Raw genomic sequence first — 15208 nt, forward strand, 5'->3', positions numbered from 1 at the left:
GAATTGTTCTATCAAATGGACAATGAGGTATAGCTTTTGAAGATGGAAGTCCAGTAAAAAATGTATTATTAAAAAAAGGTACAAACGCTGTGGGTGTTCTTTAACTGCAGGTGGTTGATGAGCAATAGAATTTAGCGATGCTCGTTTATTCACATGAATTGGTTTTCTAGAAATGCAATCGTCAGTATAGAATCATGTGTTTCAATTAAATGCACAGAAATAGTTTTTTGTATTTTCAGCTTTATTAAAACCATGCTTTGCTACACAATGACTACTCCAGGTTTATTGTCAATGTAGAACAAACAGATACAAAACAAGCTGTTCAAATATAACATTGGGGTTCAAACCAAAGTCTACGTACAGGGCTGGCAAAAATTCAGATTTTTCAAGAGTTCATTCTTCACGGAAGAGATCCTGCAACAAAAACCAAGCCAGTTATTTGCATGTACATGTGATTTGATATCACTGCTTCACATTAAGTCATGCCCCATTCTTCATGAGATGTTTGAGAGCACTACTGCTAGATTCATTTAGCAACCTACACGTGCTTTGTAGGGAGCCCAGTTCCTATGGAAAGGATGTTTGCCTTGTCCCGCTGATATGCCAACTCCAGCAAAATACAGAAACTGAAGATGCGGTGTTTGGACACATATCCTCCCCGCCGTCCTCACTTCTTAAAAGTGCCCTCATGCGTCCAGTTCTTCCCCACGACAGAGACTAAGGTGCAAGTAGGAGACAACATGACGCAGTCAAGAGAGGACGCAATACTCCCAAATTTCAAACAAAAGTCATGAGTCTATTACATCTGGACAAGAGGAAGTCAGTTGAGCTTGGATGGAGAGCAATCAGAAATCCCCCCTTTGGTGGAAAGGAATAAAGATCACCACAAGTACTTCACCCTGACTCAGTCTTTGAGGTGTGCCACCCTTTCCCAGTATAAAGATCTAAAAATTTGAGGACCCTTTTTTGAAGTAAAATATGATGCTAGTTCGACACATCAATTCTAGTCACTCCTTCTTTAAACAATTTAGGTAGACATCATACAGCTGTCGGCACTGCATGGCCCGTGCTTCAAAATATTGATTTTCAAAATAAAAGAAATAATGGGGTTACCAGTTTTTTCTTCAGTGAATGTACATCGTCACATTCAGATAAAATGGTGCAGAATCATTTAAAACTGAATTGATTTTAAACTATTTTTATGTTTGTATATCAGTATGATAGGCTGATGGGTGCTTCGGCGCACTCAACAAATTTAAAAAGTGTGCTGAGGACGCCCAAGGCTTGTAGCACTTGGTTGAGGCCATGAGCTTTGAGGAAGAGTTGGGTGTTCAGATAATTTGGAAAGATTTGAGTTTCTCCACCAGGTGACAAGGTGGAGGTTAACAGTTCTAAATACATCTTCATTTATGGAAATCCCTGTCTTCCATTTTTAGATTGGCATTTTAAGATTGTTGTTTTTGAATCAACAGTTATAAGCAATTTATTAATTTTTGCAGAGAACCCTGCCGAGAGTCTATTCTGGCTCAAGCCAAATTTCTACTTGAGGTCTGCAAACTCCTCTTCAGACACAAGTGAAATGTAAAACATGAGCTCTGAAGATCGACTCAAAGCAATACTGGATCCCTGAGCTTTAGGCGTGAGTGTGAGGCATGGGATCATAGGGATAGGAGGCTTGGAACATTTTAACTTGGGAAGGGGGGTTCAAGGCTTGGCTATTGCATGTGACGGGGTAAGGCATGTTACCTCGGTGCACAAGTCCTGAGGTGAAAGTGGTTGATGAGACTGATATTATAGTTAAGACTTACAATTTTGGCGTGCAGAGCATTGACACTTCAAAATCACGGGTTGTCAGAATCTTCGTCATCTGAGCAGCAGCTAACCATAATAGAGTAGTCTGGTTCAGGCTCTGGGGGCTCAGAGCTCTGGGGCACTTCCTGTACAGCCTCCGAAGGCTGTTGTGCTGGCTGTATCGGCTCAGCAGCTTGCGGTAAAATCTCTACTGGCGTCGAGCACGGTGGTGTAGGGTTAGACCGTTGTGGGGCAGGCGGTGTAGGGGTAGACCGATGTGGGGCAGGCGGTGTAGGGTTAGGCTGCTGTGGTGCAGGTGGTGTAGGTTTAGGCCGCTGTGGTGCAGGTGGTGTAGGGTTAGCCCGCTGGGGTGTAGGGTTAGCCGGCTGGGGTGCAGGTGGTGTAGGGTTAGGCCGCTGTGGTGCAGGTGGTGTAGGGTTAGGCTGCTGTGGTGCAGGTGGTGTAGGGTTAGACCGCTGTGGTGCAGGGGGTGTAGGGTTAGGCCGCTGTGGTGCAGGTGGTGTAGGGTTAGACCGCTGTGGTGCAGGTGGTGTAGGGTTAGGCCGCTGTGGTGCAGGTGGTGTAGGGTTAGGACGCTGTGGTGCAGGTGGTGTAGGGTTAGGACGCTGTGGTGCAGGTGGTGTAGGGTTAGGCCGCTGTGGTGCAGGTGGTGTAGGGTTAGGCCGCTGTGGTGCAGGTGGTGTAGGGTTAGGACGCTGTGGTGCAGGTGGTGTACGGTTAGACCGCTGTGGTGCAGGTGGTATAGGGTTGGACCGCTGTGGTGCAGGTGATGTAGGGTTAGACCGCTGTGGTGCAGGTGATGTAGGGTTAGACCGCTGTGGTGCAGGTGGTGTAGGGTTAGGCGGCTGTGGTGCATGCTCTTCAGGCTCAACAATAAAACAGTCTGGATCAGTGTCTTGCGAAACCAGAGGTGTGGGATCTGCGCGTTTTGTCAGAGATTCAATATCTTGAAGTGCAGCTTTTCCAAGGTTGTTGGCTTTCACAGGATCAGGCTTCCGCTTGTTGTAGAATTCTGTGAGCTTCATTTCATAAAATTTATACGCTGAACTACATTTGTCATTCAAAAACCTGTGGAACAAACAAAATTAAAAACATTTAGCTTAAAACATTCTCTTTATATATACACACTTTGATTTCACAGTAGAAGGGCAGGAGCAGTCTGTTTGAGGAGCAATTACCCCTCTATGTCACACTATGTGGGAGTGAGTGATCTTTCGAGTGCCTAAAGGAACACATGGCGTATGGTGCACGCCAGGCAGACAAGCTGTTCAAGTGATTCTGACACTGCTCAATGCATCCCTGCAAGTTGAGGGATATTTTGTTCGATTGATTCCTACGTGTGTGAATCTGTGAGAAGATAATCCCAGTGTACGTGACGGGGACACCCTTGCACAAATGATGCTCAGTTTATGGGCGACTCGGCTCAACTGATTCCTGCACATCATGATCATCCCGGCATGTCTGGGAGGCCTGCTGTTTAGGTAACTCTGAATCTTTTTTTTTTTTTAAATCAGTGTAGACTAGCCTGAAAAATAATCTCAAATATTTCACATTAACCTACCATAAGATCACCTGAACCCTCAACTATGAAGAAAGGAAGGTTGCACATGTGAACTGAAAGAAAATAACACCACCTCCAGAAAAACATTACAAGCATTGGCAAGGCAAAAAGGTCTTGCCTTTGCAGCATCGGCAAAAAAAAATCTTTCAGGCTGACACTGTGCAGCACTGCCAAAAAAAGGTGACATGATGTGAACCTGCACATGCGCAACATGACGCTATGGCCGCTGTACTTCCGTATGTGGCTGCATGCGTGATGACGTGCATGCATTCCTCATCATGATGTATGTGCTCGCATACAGAATGAAGCAGTTGCTGTATATTATATATATATATATATATATATATATATATTGTTCAGAGATAGTGGGTGCTAATTGGTGCAGTAAATTAAACATTTTTTATTTTAGTTCCTCATACTTGAAAATGCAGCAGCCTGGCAGTAAATGGTAGCCCCTAATCCCCGGGGGGAAACAATTAAAAACAAAATTGCACTGGAATAGGACAGGTGGAAACGTTGGGTGATGGAGGCAATAGGAAGGGGGTGGAGGGAATACATTTAAAACTTTTTTTTAAAAAAAAAGAACCTCGGGTGGAAGGAAAAGGAGGCAAGACAGAGTCACCCAGGATGTCTAGGTGAGGGGGAGAAGCAGCATATGTGTGAGAGCGAAAGAAAACATAGGCACTCTCAAAATGCTAAAAGAAAAAGTTAGCTGCCTGAATGTGAGCAGTGAACGGACACAAGTCACTCAGGCAAAAGGATGATGAAGAAGCTATGCTTCAGAGGAGGGACACACACAAGAAGAGGAAGGGAAGGTATTGAATAAGAAGCAAGATAGAGTGACAAGAAAGCTAACCAATCGTATGCAATGGGATAGCTCTAAGCCCACTGTACACTTCTGGTAGTGTCCACTAAAGGTCTTTCGACAACAGACAGCTAAACGTTGTCTGTAGGCTACCAAAAAACTCAACATTTTTAATACTTCTCATCTTTTCACTGGTCTCCTGAGTATGGCGAAGGGTTTTCGTCCCAGTGGCAGTTTTTCACTTGCTTTACTATCAAGAACTCCTTTTAGGCCCTTAAAATGGTGATGGACCAGCTACCAACTCAAGCCTGACAGTCTTTAGCTGCACCAGCACAGTGAAAGACCACCATAAAAACCACTCGGTGGAACACCCATGAAGACGCCCTACGTTCTGGGAGAAAGCTCCCGGCATGTCGCACATACTTCTTGCGTGGGGTTATGTTGCCAGTACGACATTAGAAGTGTACTGCCTGGTCCCAGATATAGTGGCAGTAATGCCATCATGCTGAAATGAAGGTGCAACCATTGCAACAGGGTTCTTCCCTGGGGTGGCAGACAAACATGGGGCAATCTATGGTTATCTAAGGCCTACCTTCTGGTTATATTGGGGTAGGGGAATCCCTGCATCACCAACTTCCAGAACATCTGCCAACAATGCCTATGTTTTGGACATCTAACAATAAGAATAATGCCAGACATATTCAACATCTGATGCCAAAAATAAAAGAAGCAGTTTGTCACTTGGGTCCCATACATACAACCATAAATGTTCTTTGGCCAAGTGGCTAACAGTTAGCAGCTCTTACTTTATGATCGGATTGCTCCGCATCATCCTGCCTTATAAAAATTTTCACTTTTTTTGCTTTTAATTGTAAACTAAAGGAAAGTATTTATCTTGAAGCTTCTGAATAAACTCTCAACAAGCTTTAAACGGTGCTGAATGAGGCAGCAGGATTGTTGGTGGTCTTAAGAAGTGGGACCATATCTACGCAACTTAACATAAGCTACACTGGTTAGTAGTGTGCGTGAGAGCACAATGTTCTCAACATTGCTCACAAAGCCATTTACTTTGTAATATAATAATGATGAAATGTGAATAAATGATGAGGAAAAAAAACATTTCTTATCAGTTGTCAACCAATTACAAAGAACGAATTCCTTGAAGACTTGCAATTGTCAATCTCAAAATAAAAACGGAAAAAAACTGCAGTCAATTCAAGAAACAGTTGCGGTGGTGCTCAGAGGCAATCCCCCAGTTTTTCTGATTTCTGAAGTGTTCTACAGCGTGGCTAGGCAATTGTTTCTTTTCAAATCATTTTTCACTTGAGATTACTCTATTTATAGTTTGACAAATATTCACTATTTTTTATTGCAAAATGTATGTTAATCAAGGAATGGCATATGCCAGAGTTTATCTACAAGAGAGCAAGAGAGTGCCTTTCCCGCTGCATGCCATATAACCGTCTTTGCAAACCCCGCCTGCCTACGTTCTCCGTAGAGACTAACACCCTAGTCTCCCTCTCACCTGAGACTTCCACCAACTGAACATCCACTCGGTCCTAAAATGTCACCACGAGGAGGAGGAACTATGCTTGTGGGATTGGAGCGGAGCAACATAGATGCCTGGCACAAGAAGATTTGTCCCAAATACTTACCAGAACTCTGGGTTGTTGGAGAGCACGTTTAAATCAAAGCCGCCTCCAATACCGGACCCAACTTCAACAATAAACCGAGCCAAATTTTCTGCTGTTTCCTTGGTTCTGGCATCAACTGTGAGGACTAAAAAAAAAAAATACTGGTTAACATTCCTAAAAAATATGTATATTAATTATTAACGTTCTCTAAAAGTTAACTGCAGCACTTCCGTTTCAAGAAAGAAAAGAACAATGCAATCCTATGCGTACCCGTCACCTTGCAAAATGTTGGCTTTTACCCATGCTAGTACAATCTACTAAATGTATAAAATGTAGTGGTACATGCTACTTCCGTTAAAAATAACTGACTGGCGCAGATTGGACTTGCAAAGCTTACAGTACTTTCAGGGGTGCAGGTGTCAACAAAGCGAATCTACAGCAAGAATCGTTCCATCTAGGTTATCAAAGAGATGCTTTATCGTGTAAAAGCGCAATCTAAAAAATCAGTTTTGACCAATTCCGTTAACAAAAATAAACAGCAAAATAAGAGGACTTTTAAGGAACACTAAAGCTGTGAGGTCTCTGGAAAACTATCAGGAAGGATATGATGAAAGTGTAGAAGGAATAAAATCTACTCACAACCTACTTAGGAAGGTGAGTAACTTGTTCTGCTAATGAATGCTTTTTCACAGATTCATTTTAAAAAAAAGATTTAGTTCCATACCTTTGATGTACACCCACTCTAACACCCGAATCCAAACCGTACGAGGGTGGCCACGCGGCACTTGGAGTAAAGACCCCAATAATGAAAATTTTCAACCTCAAGCAAATGAATTATGATCCATTTTGGAAGTTTACGTTTGATGAATCACAATAGAGTACAACATGATTCATCACGACAAAATTCACAAGAAGCGGACTGTCCATTCTGAGCTTGTTGGCCCAAGAAAATGTAAACACTACTGGTCATTATTGAATCAAACCTGTGTAATTCCTCCATTTTACAGAGGTTAGGAAGATGAAACACAATGGCGACTGTATAATCTGACCTATTTAAAATTCAGATGCCCTCCATGAAACACAAAAGCGTTCACCTTTATGATGTCCCTGACCTGGCAGAAGACAGTCTGAGGATTGGCGCTCACTACGTTTCCTGGTGGATGTGACTGCATTTAAGACGGGGTGCAAAACCTTCAGGATGTGGGCAGATCAAGAATACATGCCTACCTACTCAGTGAGATCAGAACTGCAGCAATGTTAATAACAGCAAACTTTCTATCTCAGCCAGCCTGAGGAGGGGGCTCAACAGCCAGCTTAAAGAAGAACTCAATAAGCCACCTGTGCGGCTGTGTTCTTGTCCTATTAATACCTTCATCCATGCTCAGTAATTATCAGTGCCTGCTTCTGTCAAGAGTCTGGGATACATTTCTGTGGAGCTGGAAACACCGATGCTGGGGGATAAGGAATCAAATCCAGAGGTTGTGGCAATCATCAATGGGTACAGTGCTGAAGAGTCCCAGATGTATCTAGGCTGAGACCAGGGCAATGGTGCTGCAGGTGCCACAAAAACTGAAAAAGAGGAGGCACTCTCAAGACATTTACAAAAAGTATTAATTGATATATCCTCAAAAGTAATTAAAGCCCCTGGGATGACACACTAAGCCAACACTATTTTATAGTCACCAATGAGTAATTATAGTTAGGTCTGCGTTCCCACAGGAAGAGCTTTCTTTTTGATTTGAAGATGACTTTGGCATAATTCGACAAATCTTCATAAAACATTCTGAAAAAGAAGAAAAAATGTTCAGCCATCCCAGCTCCTTCCTGGGTTCATTCTCCTCCAATGGGTCTTCACTACAGTGGCAGAAATAAATCCGGCAAGCAGATCCCAGACAAACAAGTGTAGCCAAAGCATGCATGTCCCGATTCCAGGGCGGTGCTGGCTGAAAGGAAGCACGCATGGGCACTTCATAACTAGAGTGTGGAGATGGGATAAACAAAGCGACGTATGCAATGTTAGAGGAATTTATTGAGCGCTCCTGTCACCTCAGGTGTCTTGGCATTAACTTCAGCATCGGCATAATTGCAGAGGACTCAAAGTAAAAATCCAGTTTTAGTTCTTTCCTAAAGGGCATCAAAGTGGGCAAAGTTTTGATGTGAGGCGGGAGTTTGTTCCAGAGCTTGGTTGTCCCAGTAATAAAATGGCAACCACCCTAATTCCTCTGTGCTCTCCACCATACTGCGACTTCAACAGCGTGTCCAACTCCATGATCCGTAACAAAAGGAGCTCCAGCACAACTCTCCCTACATTCTTCACAGCGTAATCTAGCAGCAGGGATATTGGCCGGAAGCAACTTGGAGATTAAGGGTCCTCTTTAAAAAAAAAAAAAATTTCAAAGTAGGAACAATGGTGGTGTTATACTATGATTCTGTGAATTCTGTTTTGGTAAAGGCGTTTAAAAGAAATAGCAGGAGTGCCCAAAAATCAGGTAGGGTTTTGTACAGATCCATGGGGATTGCAGTTCAGATGTTCTCTTACACTAAACTGATTTTGTTTCTTTATCAACGTGTGTAACAAAAACATTCATATTAGAGGTTGAGACCATGTCACTAATAGATGTCCTCTCACGACTCCAGAATTTCCTTAAGTTTGTATGGGAGGTTAGTAGAAACAGCTAAATAATTGCCAATTTTGGTCATTTGAGGGTGCCATTTTGGTTTACCACATCTAATTATTAAATGCTTTAACGGGCAGTTGCATTAAATGTAGTGCTAGTATTTGACCACAATTCGAGAAGGAAGGAGTGGAGAACGCCACTTGTTCGAGGCATGTGGGCTGCTGAATTCATATCTGTGCATAGATCACCGCCTAGTGTTGGGTCCGGATGATTGCACATTGTTGTCCTGGAAGAGTCTTCGAAGTATCACGAGATAGGTGGCTCCTCCCTTGGACTAAAGTGCGCATGGGCATCCTCTCCATCCTCAGATAGTTTTTCTCCGCCATTGGGTTTGGATGTACTTTCCTACTCTCCAAGTTCGGAATATAGAAAAACTCTTCTAAAGGCCAAAAGGCCTTCGGATCCGTCGGTATTGTTCAGCGCTCAGTGCCGACACACTTTTTACAACTTGTCGCACTCCAGACGTCGAATCGGGCCGTGAGACCTTCGCGACACCACGTGGACCGACCGTCCATTCAAGTATTGCCCTCAATGCAACTGGAAGTTCCCGCACACAGACAAGCATCCAGTGTGCAATAAATGTTTATCTCCAGATCACAATGAAGATAGTTGCCTAGCCTGTGCTCAGTTCCGATCCAAAAAGACTATTCGGAATAGACGGGCCGCGAGGCAAGAAATGCAACGGTCGGCGCCGGAACCCGATAACATCTTCGATGACGAAGAAGATCTAGCGAGCGCCGAAGACTCGGATCAACACGAACAATACTCGGAGCCAGACTCCGATTATTACCCCGAAGAGGGAGAACTAATCGTCTATCTCGAGGACTATGATCAGGACATCGTAGCAGTTGAAGACGACTCCGATGACGACCAGGGGCGAACTGGGAGTACACCGCCCCATATAGACACTACACCTCTATCAGAGACTCTGGTCAAGGCATCGCCAGCAGGCCTTAGCCAAGATCAACATCCTCGTCCTACAGCCCCACCATACCGCCCGGCTAAGAACATATCAAAAGAGCCCTCTGAGACACATCACACGACATCGGTTCCATAGAAACCGAAACTAATCGTCAATACAGTCTTCGGACCGAATTACGTCGAACCGAAGGTCACAAAGCTGAAAGGCGTCGAACCGAAGGCCACAGTACCACTACAACCTTCGAAAACAAAAACCGCCGAGTCGACATCGAAGATCAAAGCAGTCGAGTTGAACTCAAAAACAAAGGCCGTCGAGTCAACCTCGAAGCCGAAACACGTCGAATCGACACCAAAACAAAAGCACATCGAATCGACCCCCAAAAAGCACGTCGAATCGAGCAAATCAGCCTCAGGTATCGACAAGGGGAAAAAACAGTCGACGACAGAACAAGGCCTACGCCCAAAACTATTGTCGAACCGAAAGCAAATCCGAAGGTGGACGAAAGGAAATTGGTCAAGCCGAAGCCCATTGAACCGAAGAAGGGCGTCGAGCCAAAAAAGCAGGCTCCAAAACAACCTAAAGACATTGTCGAACCAACAAAACCGCTTGAACTGACCAAACCGCTCGGTCCGAAACAGGTTGTGAAGTCAGCCAAAGACGTTCAACCAACAAAACCCGTTGAAAAACAGCCTAAAGCGGTACAACCACCTAAAAAGGTTGAGGCACCAAAAAGCGTCGAGCCGAACAAACAAAAACTAAAGGTTACTGCACCAAAACCAAGGACTGTGGAAGAGGAACTTATTCACCCAGATCCCTCCACAGAAGACCAGTAAAAACTCTACATTGACCCAAAAACGGGCAAAGTGACTGTTTATACCAAAAAGAAAAGAGCTCTGCCAACTGAAGAGCTTTCCAAAATCCCTCTGAAGAAAAAGAGAGACTGTGCTACCTCTCCTATATTCTTTGAACCTATCACTCCAGCTATGCCTACTACTCCTTTTGCCCCAACCTCACCTACACGCTCGGACTACAACCCTGATGAAGATCAGGACACAGATGTAGGTTTTGGTTATCCACAAAACCCACTTTCAGAGCCAAACACACAGCCATGGGGTGGAGGAGGGGAACCAGACACTGAAGGGATTCTGCCCATTGAAGACCCTGCAGTATACCCTACTAAGCCATCACCCACAGAGGATACAGTAGGATTTAGTTCACTACTAGATATAGCAGCAACCTACCACAATGTAGAGATGCACTCTGATGCTATTGAGGAAGACTTCCTCTTTGATACACTGACTACATCTGAGAGACACGTAAAAACACTCCCAATGTTAAAAGGGGTATTAAAACATGCAAGTCACATTTTTAAGGACACTGCTAGAGCACGGGTAATAAACCCTAGAATTGAGAAAAAAGACAGGGCTGCACCTATAGATCCTACATACATCAAAGGGCAGCTACCCCTGGATTCCTTAGTAGTATCCAACGCACGTAAACGTGCAAACTCTCAGACTACTGGAGAAGCAGCTCCTCCAGACAAGGAGTCTAAAATCTTTGAGGCATCAGGCAAAAGAGTGGCGGCTCAGGCAGCAAACTCCTGGAGAATAGCCAATACACAGGCCTTGCTGGCCAGATATGATAGGGCGCACTATGACAGTTCAGAAGAACTTCTACAACACTTACCTGATCCCCACAAACAGCAAGCGCATGAACTTATACAAGAGGCTAAGCTCATCACCAATGCTTCCATTAAGTGTGCCCTAGACGCGGCAGACACAGCTGCCAGGTCCATCAATACAAGCGTGCTGCTACGGCGCCACGCATGGCTTCGTATATCAGGCTTTAAGAATGAAGTCCAGTCTACAATTCTTAAACAGCCAATTAACCAAGACTTTTTATTTGGTCCAGCAGTTGATTCAATTCTAGACAAAATGAAAAAAGATGCAGAAACCGCAAAGTCTATGGGAGCTCTCCAGTCCCAACAACACCGGGGCTCCTTTCGTTGCTCCAATTTTAGAGGAGGAGCACGAGGAACATCACAGCAATCCTCCAACTACAAGACTAACACACAATCCACATAATACAAAAACACCAGTAGGGGTGGTTATAGAGGAAACAATACCAAGGGAAGAGGTCGTGGAGGCAATGCAAATAGATCCGCCACTAACACAAAGCAGTGACTTCTTGACAGTCGGGGGAAGACTACAACAATTTCTGCCAGTCTGGTTAAATATCACCACAGACAAGTGGGTCAGGCAAATTATCCAACATGGCTATTGCCTAGAGCTCACCCCAACTCCACCCAACATACCACCCGTGCACCGTCCTATGTCACAGGAACATATAACGCTACTTCAGCAAGAGGTCATCAGTATGCTGGAAAAGGGGGCCATAGAACCAGTCCCACTACAACATCAGGGAACAGGAGTATACTCTCTATACTTACTAATTCCAAAGAAGGACGGGTCCCTCAGGCCAATATTGGACCTCAGGCCCCTCAACCTGTACATTTTGTCAGAGCATTTTCACATGCTCACTCTCCAGCAAGTCTTACCATTGCTTCGCAAGGGAGACTTCCTAGCAACCTTTGAACTCAAAGATGCATACTTTCATATACCAATACACCCTGCTCACAGAAAGTATTTGAGGTTCACTATTCAAGGACAACACTACCAGTTCAAAGTCCTACCATTTGGAGTGACAACAGCTCCAAGAGTGTTCACCAAATGTCTAGCTACAGTGGCAGCACATCTCAGAAGGCAACACATCCATGTGTACCCTTATCTGGACAACTGACTAATACACGCGCCAACAGCCCAGCAATGTGCCGACCACATGTCAAAGACCATACACCTACTGCACAGTTTAGGATTCTCACTAAACTACCCAAAGTCACATCTACAACCCTCCCACGTCCAACAGTACCTGGGAGCAACAATAGCTACACTGACAGCAAAAGCATATCCCAACACAGCACGGGTCCAGGGAATGCAGACGCTCATGCAAAAATTCAGAGCCCAACACTCACTACCAGCACGAGTGTTTATGCAGCTAATAGGCATGATGGCCTTGTGCATATTCATAGTCCCTTACGCCAGACTACATATGCGTCCGCTACAAGAATGCCTAGCAAGGCAGTGGAACCAGGCTCAGGGGCAACTAAAAGACCTAGTGTTGGTGACCAGTCGGGCATACAACTCTCTGCATTGGTGGAATCCACAAAACCTTTGCAAAGGACGACTGTTCCAAGAGCCTGTCCCACAAATAGTGTTAACAGCGGACGCATCCCTAGTAGGATGGGGAGCCCATGTCCTACACTACACAGTACAGGGACTCTGGACTGTACAGCAAAAGAAAATGCATATCAACCTTCTAGAGTTGATGGCCATCTTTCTAGCCCTAAAAGCTTTCACAACACACTTGCGCAACAAAGCTGTGTTGATCCGGACGGACAACATGACAGCTATGTATTGCAATCAAAAACAGGAGGAAACACACTCACCACAGCTGTCGCACCTGGCTCAAGCAATGTGGCAATGGGCCATTCAGAGGAACAGTTTTCTCATGGCAGAACACCTCACAGGCAAGGACAACCAAGTTGCAGACCTATTAAGCAGGCACAGCCAACAGATGCACGAATGGGAAATTCACCCCAAAGTGCTCCAACCATTCTTCCGGAAGTGGGGACACCCTGAAATAGATCTGTTTGCCACAAGCGATAACGCAAAATGCCAATACTTTGCCGCCAGGTTCCCACATCCGCAGTCGCAAGGCAATGCGATATGGATGAACTGGTCAGGCAAATTTGCGTACACTTTTCCCCCAGCTCCATTAATACCGCTAGTGTCACGCAAAATGCGCCAACATTTGCTGACGCTAATCCTAGTTGCTCCCACGTGGGCGAGGCAACCATGGTACACAACGTTCCTAGAACTGTCAGTGGTGCCTCATCAAAGACTGCGACTCACACCCAGTCTTCTGACCAAGAACCATGGCGAAATCCAACACCCAGATCCTCAACAGCTGAACCTAGCGATCTGGCTCCTGAGGTCCTAGAGTTTGGATACAAATTCAATTCAAATTCAAAAGAGACTTTATTCGGTTTCATTCAACCATAAAAGTGCATAACATACAGTACATACATAAAATGACATTGTTAAAATATAATTACGGATATTAGTTCGGCTGTCTGCATTCGATCCATAGAGCTCACGTTCATTATAAAAACATCATTCATTGGTCAAGGCAGATTCGCAATTTAAGAGACAACTTTAAAAGAACTTGGAGGACACTGTCACTGTGCAGCAATTGTAAATATAAAAAGGCTGGTCGTATCTGATTAAAATTAAGTTTCTTTAAAAGAGCAATTAAAAAGCGTTTACATGGGTATTCATAAAATCTACATAAAAACATAAAATGCAACATATCCTGTGGAGACTTTCCGTCGCAGCCACAGGATATTGAATTTTTGCTAAAACTCTCCTTTTTGGGTCTGATAAGCAGATGCTGAAACAGGTTAAATCTCAATCTCGTTAATAGAAACTTTTTGTGAGTGCTTAGAGTGCCGAGTAGGTAAGGCTCCGTTGTCAGACAGGTTTTAACCATTATAAATTTCCTTACACTTGTTTTTTGTAGCTCAGCGCCCTCCCTCACAGCCTTCTTTCGCAGAAGAAAGGTCTGCTTGATTAGATCAACGTCCCCCTTCGTAATTCCAGTGGGATGTTCAAACAGGTCGGGACGGCCCAACTCCAAAAAGCAAGTTTTTAAATACTTCATCCAAGGGGTGCCCAACGCCTTATCGTGAGCCATAAAGTCATTGACAATTAAATGTGTTAAGGGGATATCTTCACACAGCCACATTTTCAAGCAGCAGGTCAATGGTCGTAGGGATAGGATATCGCTCAAATATCCCACTCCTAGCTCCTCATGAACCGCAAAGTTGGAAGTGGCGGCCGGGACACACAGAAGCCGTTTGTAAAATGCGTTTTCTGTGATCTGAAGTTGATCCCCAGCCATGTAACCCCAGAGCTCACTGCCATACGCTGCAGTTGCTACGGATTTTGCGTCATATAATTTTATCATGGCACTCGTGGGCTTTTTGCCTAGTTTTGAAGCAAAGTTAAAAATAGAGGCGTTAACCCTAGTCACAGCACATCTTTTCTTTGCAAGTTGAGGGCCCCACGACAATTTAGAATCAAAGAGTACACCTAGATAGGAGAATGTATTGGAAAACGGTATTACTGCCTTATCTAGTTTAAAGGTGTATTGTCTCTTTGGCTGTTTCCCAACTTGCATGATGAACGATTTGGAGTTGTTAACTAACAAATCTCTATCTTCCATGAACTTTTCAAAAGAATTAAGTAATAGTTGAAGGCCTTTTGCAGTTCTAGCTAACAAAACCGCATCGTCTGCCTATAACAAGACAGGGATACTTCTTCTCCCTACTCTCGGGCTATCAGCTTTCACCTCCTGTAAAACGCCATCCAGCTCATTTATGTAAAATTTAAAAAGGAAGGGAGCTAGTATGCAGCCTTGGCGCAACCCCTTCCCGGTTCTAAATTCATCTGTTACGCACAGGTCTTGGGAATACCTTATATTTGCGCTTGTGTTACTATGGAGGTCAACTAAAAAGTTTATAATACCGTTGTCTACTCCCTTATCCCTCATGGACCCCCACAGCTTCCCCCTGTTCACACAGTCGAAAGCTGAGGATAGGTCCATGAAGGCCAGGTGGACTGTACCTTTTTGGGCAATGGTGTATTTGCTAAGTATAAGGAAGAGGTTTAGACATTG

The 15208-nt window shown here is 44.3% G+C and overlaps 1 protein-coding gene across 1 annotated transcript in view; it reads right to left on the reverse strand.

The window, feature by feature from the left end:
- Window positions 1–220: 220 nt before the first annotated feature.
- The window catches only part of LOC147673147 (uncharacterized), an 83350-nt gene continuing 68362 nt past the window's right edge, over window positions 221–15208 (reverse strand). Inside the window, exons 9-11 of the mRNA XM_086946900.1 lie at window positions 5834–5957; window positions 1809–2880; window positions 221–414 (exon numbers count right to left, since the gene is read on the reverse strand). Of these exons, the coding sequence (XP_086803026.1) occupies window positions 1842–2880; window positions 5834–5957 (1163 nt within the window). The 3' untranslated portion in view covers window positions 221–414; window positions 1809–1841. The remainder of the gene's footprint in view (window positions 415–1808; window positions 2881–5833; window positions 5958–15208) is intronic.

The sequence above is a fragment of the Lissotriton vulgaris genome, chromosome 12 (assembly GCF_964263255.1).
Source record: "Lissotriton vulgaris chromosome 12, aLisVul1.2, whole genome shotgun sequence".
In the NCBI taxonomy this organism is placed as follows: Eukaryota; Metazoa; Chordata; class Amphibia; order Caudata; family Salamandridae; genus Lissotriton; species Lissotriton vulgaris.